Genomic DNA, 12,353 nt, shown 5'->3' with positions numbered 1-12,353 from the left:
AGATGAGAGTTTTCAAGCCACCTGCTGCAAGGTAATAATTATCAGATGCACACAAAGTGCATTGTTTCTAGAAATGAAAATGTAACAAGCCGTCCCCAGAGATTCTAATATTATATTACAAAATACTACTGTAATATTGTAAGTGATCTATGATTCTAAGAGTCTTCATCATTTTATCACTGGATACATTTTATTATCAATCATTCCAATTTGTATTCCATGTTTTTAGAGTTATAAATAGAAATTATAGCTTTAAATAATTCATAACTTTTATCTAAAAATTTTAAATTAATTCAGTTGTCTTTAAGTTTAGTATTTGGTTATTAGTTAAAAACAAAAAGTTTTTTTTTTATTTATTTTGGAGACTTTACTGCGACTCTCAAAACTTCTATTTTTATTTATAAATCGATTTTATTCGTTGCTTTAACTAAAGTAATTTAGCTTAGCCTGACAATAATTGAATCCCATATTTTGTTATAAAGGAAAGACAAGTTGAAACAAACAAAGGTATCTCCACTCGTCTTTAAAAGTTTATATTTTAAATAAATAAATCAATGAGAATATATTAGCGACAAAATTCAAAATGTTTCCCTTTATTGTTATCTTTATTTACAATATTCATAGAGCAATCTTTTTATGGCAAAGATCAATAAAAAGTTACAACCTACGAGAAATCATCGATAATCCAAATCGTCGATTTTTTTTGTAAAATTTACATTTCACGTATTTCAACACAGATCTTTGAATATTCGTGTATAAAAGAGCAAATCTTCATTTCGAGAACAAAAAAAAAACGTACGCCAGTGGCAGTTCGCATATCCTCTAGGTTCTACATCACAATCAACGTGTGTTATAACTTGAACAATACAAAATCCACGCGTGATAATTATCTCCTGTGACTGGTACATCGTTATTTGGAAAGGAGGGTGATAGAACAATACGATAAGCGTATTATATAGAATATATATTACGTTTACAAATACAGGATGTTTCACAAGATCCGAAATATTCAAAAAATGAGAACACTCGATTAAAAAGATTTTTTTTACGATGAAATTTTAATAGGAATAAATATTTAGATAATAAATACCATTTACAATATCGTGGTTGCGATAAGAGTGATACAAAAAGATATTCATTTTCTGAGATTACAAATTTTGTTTGTAAAATATTTTAGGAGAAGATCAATATATCCATATTGTAGAAGATAATAATTTTTGTACGTATATATACGAATGTATATAAATAAAGAAAATGTTTGTGAAAATAATATGAAATAAAAACAATGCTCGTCGTAAGTCAATTTTTATTTCAAATTGCTACAAATTGCTATGTCCTACGCGTTTATCTTCCGTTTCGATAGAGATCTTTACAGCCAAAGAAAATTTCAAACTTGTTGAAAACCTTCGTTTTTAAATATTTTATATATATCGCTGTTAAAATCTCGAATTCGAAAAGTACTGAATCGTATAACTCTTATTACAAACGTGCGAATTAGGTCAGAGATCCCTCATTTTCTAAACATATCGTATCTTAATGAACACCCTACGTATACAGGGTGAGTCTTTTATCAGTCGTCACTCGGTTCTAAATTCTCCTACCATTCACGTAGGACCGCGTGCTTCAAAACGGAAGCTACACGATAAACCTTCCCCTCTAAAACGTTCACGGGAAATAATAATTGATAGAAAATTCACCCTATACGTAAAATAGATAATTAACACAAAAACGAAAACAAATAAATACGCTAAAATTATATTAGAACATATTTGTCATTATAAATCGTAGTGTGCGGCATCCTAACTTGCTTTGGCATTCTACGTATTTTTCTTCTTTTTTCCTTTTTATCATCTTTTTTTCTCTTTGTTTCGCGCGAGACAAAAATAAACGATTCGTCCTAAAAATTTTCAACGTCTCTGCGGAAACAACGACGTTACACACGTCCAGAGATTTTGTTCCCCTCTATTTTTTCCTTCTTTCTTTCCTTTCCGTTCTTTCTGCTCTCTTTTTTTCTTTCAACAGGCTACATACCATTCGTCGAAGGGATTACAGAGAATGCTAATGAAATTTCCGCTATATTTACCACGAATATCCCTGTAGTCTTCAAGGAATTCGTATCGTGAACAATAGACGTTTTAATGCACATGAATATTCGTGAACATGCATCAACTTCAGCTATGTCTGTCTGTATACATATATTCCTGGCTGTATGTAGATGTAAATTCGTGCACACGCGCGAAGGGGAGAAAATAGGGTGAAACGGGATGAGAGAGAAAACATGTTGTAGCAAATAGCGAAGAAGAAAATTTGTTTCGTCGGTATTCACTTTTTTCAGTCTTATAAGTACCTATACTAATCACGAAAATTATAATAACCTTTCCATCAGGCTGGAATTCGCAACGTGACGCGTTCAACTTCCTAGTAACATAAATTATTACTGCTTTATCACTTTCATAACTCCTTTTGTAATATTTTTTTTCTATGATTAATACACGAGAGATAAAAATACAAAACATGTACGTTATACCGGAACTTCACAATATTTTGACTATGATTTGTAATCAATCAGTTCAATTTAAATGTAGCCTGATCTTACACTGTTTAAATAACGTCTATAAAAGGAATATGCTGAAAACAAGAAATACGACGTAAAAATAATCTGCCTAAAAGGTGAATATCATCGATCGAGATTACTATCGTCAAGAGTTTCGTTGATATTAAAATCGAAATGCATTTAAAACCATGAAGCGGGGCAAGGGGAAAAGTACCTTTCGACCGGCTGAACGATACTTGGGGGCGAAATGTAAATGCTTATGAAACTGCTCCATCGTGAAATATATTATTTCTAAGTATTACGTATGATTCATCACCGTCGCTACGTTTACTATGTCACCTTAAATTAAGCGAATCACCGTTAACGATTTACGTAATTTCTCTTGGTGTAAAAGAACACTCAAAATCATCGAATCGAGACACGTACACACGAAAATGTGATTATATAAAATATATAATATGTATATATATATATTTATTTATATATATATACTAGTCGAATTGCTTGCTGTGCATCCGGACAAATCGAATTTTCGTTCGCCTTACCATAGTTTCACTTTTCCATCGAAAAGCGAAACTGACTGGATATCTCGCGTTTTGTATCTTTATATGGTTTCCAGCAGGAAACGATCTTAAAGATACATAAAAAGAAAAGAGAAGGAAAAGAAATATGTTTTCATAAGGCACGCGCAGAAATGCGATACTCCTGGCGAAAGGGTAAAATTATAAAATACACGTTCAAAAAATAACGCGTCCACTTAAGGGGTCACGCGATTGACTTTATCCAAAGGTTCCGTGTCCTTTAGAATTCCGAAAGTTATTCCGAACGTATACTCTTATTGCTAGTTGTACCGATCGTGTATTTCTTTTTCACGCAGTCTTTAACAAGGCACTTTTTCGCGTTTATTATACGAATATTATTATTCAACAAAAGGCCGCAATGTTCCTAGATGTAGTTGCGTACGAAACGAGAGGAAATCAATTCCGTTTTCATTACAGAAATTACTTTGGTAATGACTAGGTCATGCATTATCGCTACGCGACGATATATTGTGATTCTTCGCTATGTCGTTGCGATCGGCTTCGCTTCTTCGTTATTAAATGGTAATAAAGGGAACTAACGCATCGTTTAATATTATGGCTGTGTAGACGTATCGCTCGCGCATACGTATATTAGGACTTCTAAATAGGATCTGAACTCCTGAAGGGCGAAGTAGGGACGCTCTCAAAACCAGTCAACGCTTTTGATTTTTGCCTTCGTTCATTAATCCGCCTCCCATTTTATTCGTCGTTCACCGCTCTTTTCCATTCGATCATCTAACCATTCGACCCTGCTGTGCTCCTCTCTGACATCCACTAGAAAGAAATTTTCCGTCGTTCGTTGAAAATGCAATAGAAAACTTAAAACAGTAGAATAAGCATCTGTATCAATGTTTGGTAAGGAAGATTCTCATAAATGGAAGATAAAGTATGGAAAATTATATCCCACGAGTTACTCTTTATACGCTACAAGGAGTTATACACTCCTCTGAGAGAACATCTCTTTGAAAGCCAATATTTGTAACAAGGAAGACTAACTCGATTCCAAACATTATAAATTAAAACTGAATGCGGTAATTGCTCGGACGAGGTATGGATCTCGCTTTGGAAGGAGGCAACGATGACGTGGACGCCTCGCTGCTAGCGGTGCCTCCGGAGTCGCGCCCTCCGCTCTTGCTGCTCACCGTGCTTCCGGTGCTTTGTCCTCGTGAACCAGTTTGCTTTCTCAAGGTGCCATCGCTGAGGCGACCGTACTCTCCGATACGACGAGACGGCGGAGGTATCAGCGAGCGACTCTGCATTTCCCTGTGCTTCGTTTCTGAACTGGAAGGCTGTTTCTTGCGAATATTTTCACCTTGAAGACGCTCGTACTCGTGACTCGTCGTGGAGGATGGCTTTTTCAGCGAATTATTGACGACCAACTGTTCCGTTCCGGATGATTTCTTTCGACGCTGAGCCTTCGTGTCGAATCTGCCATACTCGATGGTGCAGTTGCTCGTATCGCGCACCTTCATGCTCACAGAGGTGTCCAAAGCTGGACCTGGATCTGATTTCTTGCGAGTCTCCGTGTCGCTTAGTCTGCAGTAACGCGAGTTCGTCGACTTCAGATTCTTCGGTGGCCGCGGTAACGAGCTAGGAGGAAGACTACCCGCGCGACGTGGTTCGCCCTCTTGCATTCTCTGCCTCTGAGAGCTTCTGCCCTGCTTCTCCAGCAGCATCATATCTTCGGGCTTACCGTCTGACAATCTCGATACAGTGCCTTTCAGTCTCGAGGCTGCACTCGCAAATTCCATGATACCCGGCGAAACCTCGCCACCGGAGTCGTCTAATAGGCGACTCTTGCTCGAGGCGGTGCTCGAGGTACCTGTGCTATCTACACCCGCCAATAATGGCTTGGGTATTTTTCCTTTTCGCGACGCAGTGCCTGGATTAGAGAATCCTGGAAAACAGCAAAGTGCCCGCTGAAACAAGAGAAAAGCAGAGCCGCGTTGGAAAGGAGGCCTGGGACCTGGAAAGTGGGGGTTAGTGCTCGCTACAACAGCGCATGCACACTCCAGGATCACACGGGATGAGGATTGGGTTGGGTTAGTTTGAATTAAGAAGGATGGAGGAAATGTCTTTTCTTTTTTCTTTTTTTATCGTCTAATCGAAAATATACGATTAATATATAGTTAATTATAAAACGAAAAATCAATGGCACACAAAAATTTGTATTAGTGAAAATACAGTTTACTGAGTTTTTAGATAAAAAATGAGCAGCAAATGCATTCTTTACATATCACCTATATATATATTGTCTTATGATTTATGCGGAGTTTGCTTTTTACAAAATATTAAATTAGTTTTCCTTCCAATTATCAATTTTTATTTTTATATAAAAGTCTGATAACATACGAATCTTTTGAAGGTTTGTTGTAGGTAAAAAGCTTACTCTGTATAAATTTGGCTAATAAAGCGAAATAAAAAAATATAAGAAATTCGTAAAAAAAAATGAATTAATACAACACATAGTTATGCAAATAACACAACTACAATGTACTATGCAATACTAAACACAAGAGAATAGTTGACGCATTTAATATATTTACTTAATGTATCGAATGCATCTGACAATTATTTATATATCAAACAGAAGATATTATAGATTCTTGATGATACATCAACTATTCTTGTCCATACGACTAACCCAAATAGAACATTAAAATACCTTTGATTGTATAATCTGTAATATTTTCATAGTCTCCTGTAGCTATAAAGCTAAAGTAAACACTAAAGAGTTTAACATTACAAAATCAAAACATTATGTCGAACGCAAAGAGTACATAGAAAAAAATAAAAATAAAATTTCATAAAATGTAATTTTGAAATGATTAAAATTAAATGATAAAATCCTACTTTTATCCTGTTCTTTACATAGTTACAGAACTATGCTGCCTACAGAAAATTAATTTTACTATCACGAAATTATTTCTACGTCTAGTAACTATACGTTTACTGGGAGCTTGCATACCTTACTAAGTAGCTGGGAGTCTAGTTCTTTTAATTGATCATCGAGACTTTTATTCGTTTGTTCGAAGCTCCCCTGCTTCCTATACTTGTAACTGTCCGTAACACCGTACGAACCAGTACTTCCATAACCACTACCACCACCCAATACACTGCTTACTGTTAAACATAAAAATGAATAATTAAAAAGACATTATAATTACTAGTTTTCGAAAAAAGAACTGCATCAGAAATCTTACCGAGTTCTGGCGTGCTTGTTAGTGCAGTATGGTGATCCGCTGATGTGCTTGAGTGAGACGAATGTGCAGCAGGGTAACTACCAACACCACTACTGCTACTACTATCCTTGTCGTACGTATGTTTTTGAAGGACTCTAATCATTGCATCCCTTTCAGCTAATTTCGATTCTAGATCCTTCATTCTATGAAACAGACAAGGGTTTGTATTACTGTAATTCTATTTAAATGACAAAAGATATAAAAAGATTATATGAAATAAAAATAATATTACCTAGATTCAAAATCAGCCAATTTTTTCTGTGCCGCGTGTACTTCATCCATGTGTCTCATTTTCTCAGAACGTGCCTCTGCAATTAATTTCTCAGCGTCTTGACTCGTCTTCTCTAACGCAGCTATCTTGGCGTCCCTGATTGGTCAGATAAATAAATTGTAATTAATGTGCATATGACAAAAAAATGTATTAAGCGAGCAAACTTACTTTGGTAGACTGGCTGCATCAATTGCCGCTTGCCTTAGTGCACTTTCTTCGAGATAACGTTGCTCCCATTTTGCAACGTCACCCTCGAGTGACATAATTTTTTCATCTCTTTCGCGTATTCGTCGTTTTAATTCTGCGATCGTTTCTCCATTGGAGGATTGTTCATTACCATTAGCACCACCGCCACCGCCACCACCGCCTTCTCTTAATTCCCGTTCTAATTGACCTCTCAACTGTCTTTCTGTTTCTTCTCTTCTGTCACTGGACGCTTGAAGAGAAGACAAAGCTCGTTGAAGTTGGCCTACCCTTTCTACGTATACTTGTTTCTTCCGACACTGTAAGAAACGAATGTAACAAACAACTTACAAAAAACAATTTACTGGAACATAAAAAAATATTACCTCTTCTTCAAGGCGTACAACGTTGCCTTGTGCGTTAGTGAGAGCAGTATCTAAAATATCTATGTGTGTACGTTGTTCTTGTAACGTTGCTCGCTGTGCTGCTAATTCGATTTCCTGCCTTTCTTTCGCCGCGGCTAATTCTTTATCTAGTATAAATATCGATACGGTTAAAATAATATTTTTATCAACAGAAACATTAACGAATAATAAAATTTACATACTTTGTGTAATCAATTGACCAATTAATAATTCTCGTTGCGTTAATTCCTTTCTCATAGATTCTACGATCGGAGGACTATCGGTACGTGCCGATAATAAATCTATTTGATCTCTCAATGCACGATTTAATTCGGTTAGTCGTCTGCAGTCATTTTGTAACCTCAGTCTAGCAGCTCGTTCCAGTTTCTCTCTTCGTTCACTCGACGCAGCCAATTCCTCATGAGCCCTGTGTACCTTCGCGATCTCTTGTTCCAACTTTTGAGATTTAGCAACTTTGTTATAGCATCGTTCTAATTCTAATTTTAAGGCACTGTTCTCCTGGATTACAATTTGTATCATCTCTGATGGTGGCCAAATTTCACCCGTTGCAGATTCTGTCTCCTCTCTTCCTTTCGTTTGAGGTCTATGAAAAATAAGATATTATTTACAAAAAGCGATCATTAGAAGTGAAATAACTTGAAGAAAATCGGTTTAATTAAATCACCGTGGAGAAGTTGCCCGCAAATTGTAATTATCCATATCTGGTTTGCCTATTCTAGATAAATCAGGTTGTGATCTTGATAATGTCAATTTTTCCATAGGCCCAAGAAGTCGAGATTTATTTTTTAGTGGTAGCAGAACAGACATATACGAAGGTGGTGGTCTATCTTCTGATTCGCTGTCATTCTGTTTTCCTCTATCACTATCTCTCATTCTCATATCAATATTTCCTCCATTATTAGTTAGCTTGCTATAAGATGGTACTTTAACTTCTTTTGCAAGATGTTTTAATACCTGCTTAATTTAAATGAAATAAAATAACGAACATGAAGAATTAATCTCATTTAATAAACTGTATCATAATAATATAAAAGTATTAACAATATTCATTTGTTAAACATATATTCCAATACTACTAAAATAATCACCTGTGACTGACTAAGATAATCATCTGGTATATCTGTAATTTCTTGACATCCCCCATTATTAGGTTGCTCATAAACATGATCTTCATGAGATAAATTCGATAAGGACTGCATAGTAGGGCTATTCGAATGTCCTTTACCACCACCATCACAATATAAGTAACCCATATCTCCATGTTCTCTTACTACACCTGACAACCTAAAATTAAACATTGATATATAATTCATAAATATTTACCAAAGATTATAAAAATAAGAATTTTTCTTCAAAGTATATATTACCTTCCAGATGGTACCCATGAATTATCATCATTAGCACTGTGTATAATAAGTGTGTTGTAAGAGCTTGTAGACACATCTAAGCTACTTCTATTTGACCCTACACTGGTACGATTACTTAAATTATCCTTCAAACTATTTCTATTAGAACCATTAATGCTGTCTTTAAGGCTATTTCTATTAGAACCATTCAAATTTTCCTTCAAACTGTTTCTGTTTGAACCATTTAAACTATCCTTCAAACTGTTTCTGTTGAGCAGGTTACCCTAGATTGCAATAAAGTAATTTACACTTATGTGACTTAATGGTAGTGATAGCAATTTAAGATATATCAGAATAATATAGTTAGATAACAGACATTAAAAAATGGTCACATGTATCTCAAAGATAATGACAAAGAATGAAAGTATGTGATATATAAAAGTAACTAATATTCTTCAAAAACTAAAATATTATAATAAACAACATAGATGTATATTATTTTAATGTGAGTCACTGTTAGAAAAATGATTAGAAACATATATTGTTTAGTAAATAATTACTAACAAATGTTTTCATACTTACTTGTATATTTGGTATATTTTCCTTATGACTGGAAGATCTCGATGGACTTTGCTGCTGATTTTCTTGGCCTTGAGGTTCTTGACGAGCTGTATGTCTTATAACATATCGATCTTCATTAGTTAAGTTCTCATTTGATGTTGATACATCAGTTTCACTACCACTCAAACTTTGTGGAAGACCACCTATTAAATATATATCATGTATTTTGAAAAATACAACTTTTCATAGATTAAAATTTTGTTCATTTAAAAAATCTTAGAAACAATTAAAAATATCAAGCACAAATATTATAAAACTTGTCTTGTACCTTGCATTGATAGTTGCTTCCTTTGTATATTATTATTTGAAAAAGGTAAGAATCTGCTACCTTGCTGCAGAGAACTCATTTTTCTATTGTTTCATTTACACCTGTTCTATTTAATCTGCAAATATATAGAATTAATTTTTTACAATCATTCAGGAAATACCAAAGAACAGTTTGTTTATATGTAATCTCTACATGAATATGTTATTCTAATATGCATATCACATGGATTAATAATTCATTGCATGACTAAATAAATAGATTTTGCGAAGATTGATTTATTTTTCTTTCAACATGCTTTTTGCACACTCGTACATACAATGTTAAAAAAAATAACAATGAAAGATCTATATTTACAAGCTTTTAGGAAACGTGGATTTATAACATGCCTTATTTATAACATTCTTTGATAAAACGTGTTTTTATAATGTATTTTAACCAATATTTAGAAGCACATCACATCGAAACACGTCGAAAATGCGAATGGAGATAGATACGAACAATGCCCACAAATTAATCACTCTCACATCTCTAAAAGTTAAAAACCAGTGGGAACGTAAACCTATTCATGCATTCTTCTATTTGACACTACGCGGCACTCGAAAACGAGGAACGAAGACAGAATTATCAGAAGTCAACGTATAGGAAAGAGACAACGATGTTATAGTAATGGTAAAGCAGAGCGCTCTGACAGAGGTGTCAACACTCTGGAATGTTGATAATCCGGAGATATTGAATTTTTCGTTGATGCGTAACATCGTAGTGGGATAGTATTCGAGGTCTCACGAACGCGACTCATTGGTATATGCGTGTTTGCAACACCGAAAACGATCCTGTTGCACACGGTTTTTAATATTTTTACAAGTTGCTGAACTTGAAGGGCTGTATAAATAAACAAAAGAATATACTCGAACTAGAATCCAGCGAGGATTTTTCACATGCCGCACTACAGGAATGCAAGCAGATGGTCCTAACGAATGGACGTCCGATTACTCACATTATGCGAAAGTGCAAAAACAGGACGAGTGTCGTAATTATTTCAATAAATTAATACACTTTACTGCTCCATGCACGAGAAATAAAAATTGTTAGTTCCCGCATTCCTCATCAGGGTGCGACGTATACGAAAGCGGGATACGCTCTTCCTGACTCTTCTAAACTTTCCCAACTTTTTTCTTCATCTGCAGATGAATCACTGAAAAGCAATGTACGCAGAATATCATCTTGGTATCTGTTTTTTATACCATTGCATGATAAATCTAATTTATTTTTCTTTCCTTACAGATCGAACAAAGTTTTATACTTTATTCTTAAGTAAGATATTTAAGTCAGGTTCATTGCGTTCTGACGATATAAGCAATTTAAATGCACACGACAGATTTTTGCGATAGGCTTTTATTTCATTTTCGAATAATTCTTATTTCAAATTAAACACTCTGTTGTGTACATAAAAATATATTTGATGTAAAATTCAATTAAATGAAAAGAATTTTTATCGTTTTAGTTATTTAATATATAATCTCTGATATAAATACTTAATTAAGTCGCGTCCATTGGTATATGATAGCACGCAATAAAAATTTGCATTAAGCGATATTGTTATCTTTAAGTCTTTTGAAAAATATGATTATATTACGGCGATGAATCATTTGGAAGATTTGATGAGAATATTATGATATTTATACAAATAATAATCTTTTTCTAGAACACAATTTGACTTACAGTATCTTTAGATGTATGTACTGTTTGATACTATGTTGCAACATAAGTTGTATAAAATTCATACTGTGTGATTGTGAGTGGATCAGGAAGTAATTATGAATTTTAATAAATTACGACAATTTATTTCTTTCAAATCACTACATCAAAGTTCATATGTTATACCAAAACCATTTATTTATGATAAATTGTTGAAAATTGCTTCATATAGGATATTTTTTCATGGTAATCTACAAAAAATATTAAAAAAGGAGCCTGTAAACTTATTGACAATTCCGTAAAGAATATAACGCGTGATTTAACTTTCTTGTTTTCGTGATTTTTATAGAAGTTTGTAATTAAAAATAAGATGTTTTACTGTAAATATACGATTTTATTTACGATATATCAAACATATTGTTTTTTAGTAAAACCAACTTTACAGTTTTCAACCTCAATACTTCATAATACAGATGTTAAAACCATGTCTGGAGGTGATAACATTTGCCTTAATGTTGATTATAATGAGATTCTAAAAGCTCAAAATGATAGTAGTGTTTTAATCATCGATGTCAGGGAAAAGGAAGAAATTGATGAAACTGGAAAGCTACCTGGAAGTATTCATATACCAAGTATGTTCTAATATCATCAAAATCATGCTTTAAAGTATTAGGCAGTTATTGTTGAATTTTATTATTATAGTGGGAGATGTTGCAAATACATTGTTGAGCCTTTCTGAGAAAGATTTTAAAGAAAGATTTAAGAAAGAAAAACCTTCCAAAAATACGAAGATCATATTAAGTTGTAGATCTGGGAAAAGAAGTGGCATGGTTCAAGAAGAAATTCGAAAGCTTGGATATGAAAAGTATATTATATTATAAAAGTATATCTACACATGTTTTACAGATGTATTAATTAAACCTATTTATTTATATTTTAGTGCATACAATTATGTTGGAGGATGGCTAGATTGGGAAAGCAATCAGAAAGTATAAGCTATTGTTGTAATTATTTTTACATGAGTAGATATATTTACTTATAAATATTAGTAAACACTTATATATAATTTCTTAACTTACATTAATAAACTGTTATTAATTGTTTAAAATGAAAATTTCTTAAGCTAATCCTCATTGATAAATAATATCATATGATATATAATCAATT

The 12,353-nt window shown here is 33.6% G+C and overlaps 2 protein-coding genes across 10 annotated transcripts; one reads left to right on the top strand and one right to left on the bottom strand.

Annotated features, from left to right (window-relative positions):
• Window positions 1-1,291: 1,291 nt before the first annotated feature.
• LOC138178292 (angiomotin-like protein 1) lies at window positions 1,292-10,662 on the bottom strand. Of its 4 annotated transcripts, none has more exons than XM_069109985.1 (14): window positions 10,486-10,662; window positions 9,492-9,606; window positions 9,185-9,366; window positions 8,624-8,886; window positions 8,345-8,540; window positions 7,921-8,210; window positions 7,439-7,839; window positions 7,218-7,363; window positions 6,817-7,151; window positions 6,610-6,744; window positions 6,339-6,520; window positions 6,104-6,258; window positions 4,278-5,054; window positions 1,292-3,909 (listed from the first exon to the last, which is right to left on the bottom strand). In XM_069109985.1, exons 2-14 carry the CDS (start codon window positions 9,568-9,570, stop codon window positions 3,871-3,873), a joined length of 3,180 nt encoding a protein of 1,059 aa, XP_068966086.1. In that variant the 5' UTR covers window positions 9,571-9,606; window positions 10,486-10,662; the 3' UTR covers window positions 1,292-3,870. The 4 variants fall into 4 exon arrangements, with proteins under 4 accessions (XP_068966086.1, XP_068966085.1, XP_068966083.1 ...); XM_069109984.1 differs by having other exon boundaries at window positions 4,132-5,054; window positions 10,486-10,661; XM_069109982.1 differs by having other exon boundaries at window positions 1,292-5,054; window positions 10,486-10,661.
• Window positions 10,663-11,055: 393 nt separating this feature from the next.
• On the top strand, window positions 11,056-12,351 carry LOC138178296 (thiosulfate sulfurtransferase/rhodanese-like domain-containing protein 3). 6 transcript variants are annotated; one of them, XM_069109992.1, is made up of 4 exons: window positions 11,056-11,283; window positions 11,615-11,818; window positions 11,889-12,051; window positions 12,127-12,351. In XM_069109992.1, the coding sequence occupies exons 1-4, from the start codon at window positions 11,226-11,228 to the stop codon at window positions 12,179-12,181; spliced, it is 480 nt and encodes a 159-aa protein (XP_068966093.1). In that variant the 5' UTR covers window positions 11,056-11,225; the 3' UTR covers window positions 12,182-12,351. The 6 variants fall into 6 exon arrangements, with proteins under 6 accessions (XP_068966093.1, XP_068966098.1, XP_068966095.1 ...); XM_069109997.1 differs by having other exon boundaries at window positions 11,066-11,223; window positions 11,632-11,818; XM_069109994.1 differs by having other exon boundaries at window positions 11,068-11,223.
• Window positions 12,352-12,353: the final 2 nt, after the last annotated feature.

Source organism: Bombus flavifrons, chromosome 3 (genome assembly GCF_040668555.2).
Source record: "Bombus flavifrons isolate JBK064 chromosome 3, iyBomFlav1_principal, whole genome shotgun sequence".
NCBI classification, from domain to species: Eukaryota; Metazoa; Arthropoda; class Insecta; order Hymenoptera; family Apidae; genus Bombus; species Bombus flavifrons.
Note: the sequence above shows the minus strand (reverse complement) of the source record. Positions and strands in the feature narration are given on the sequence as shown.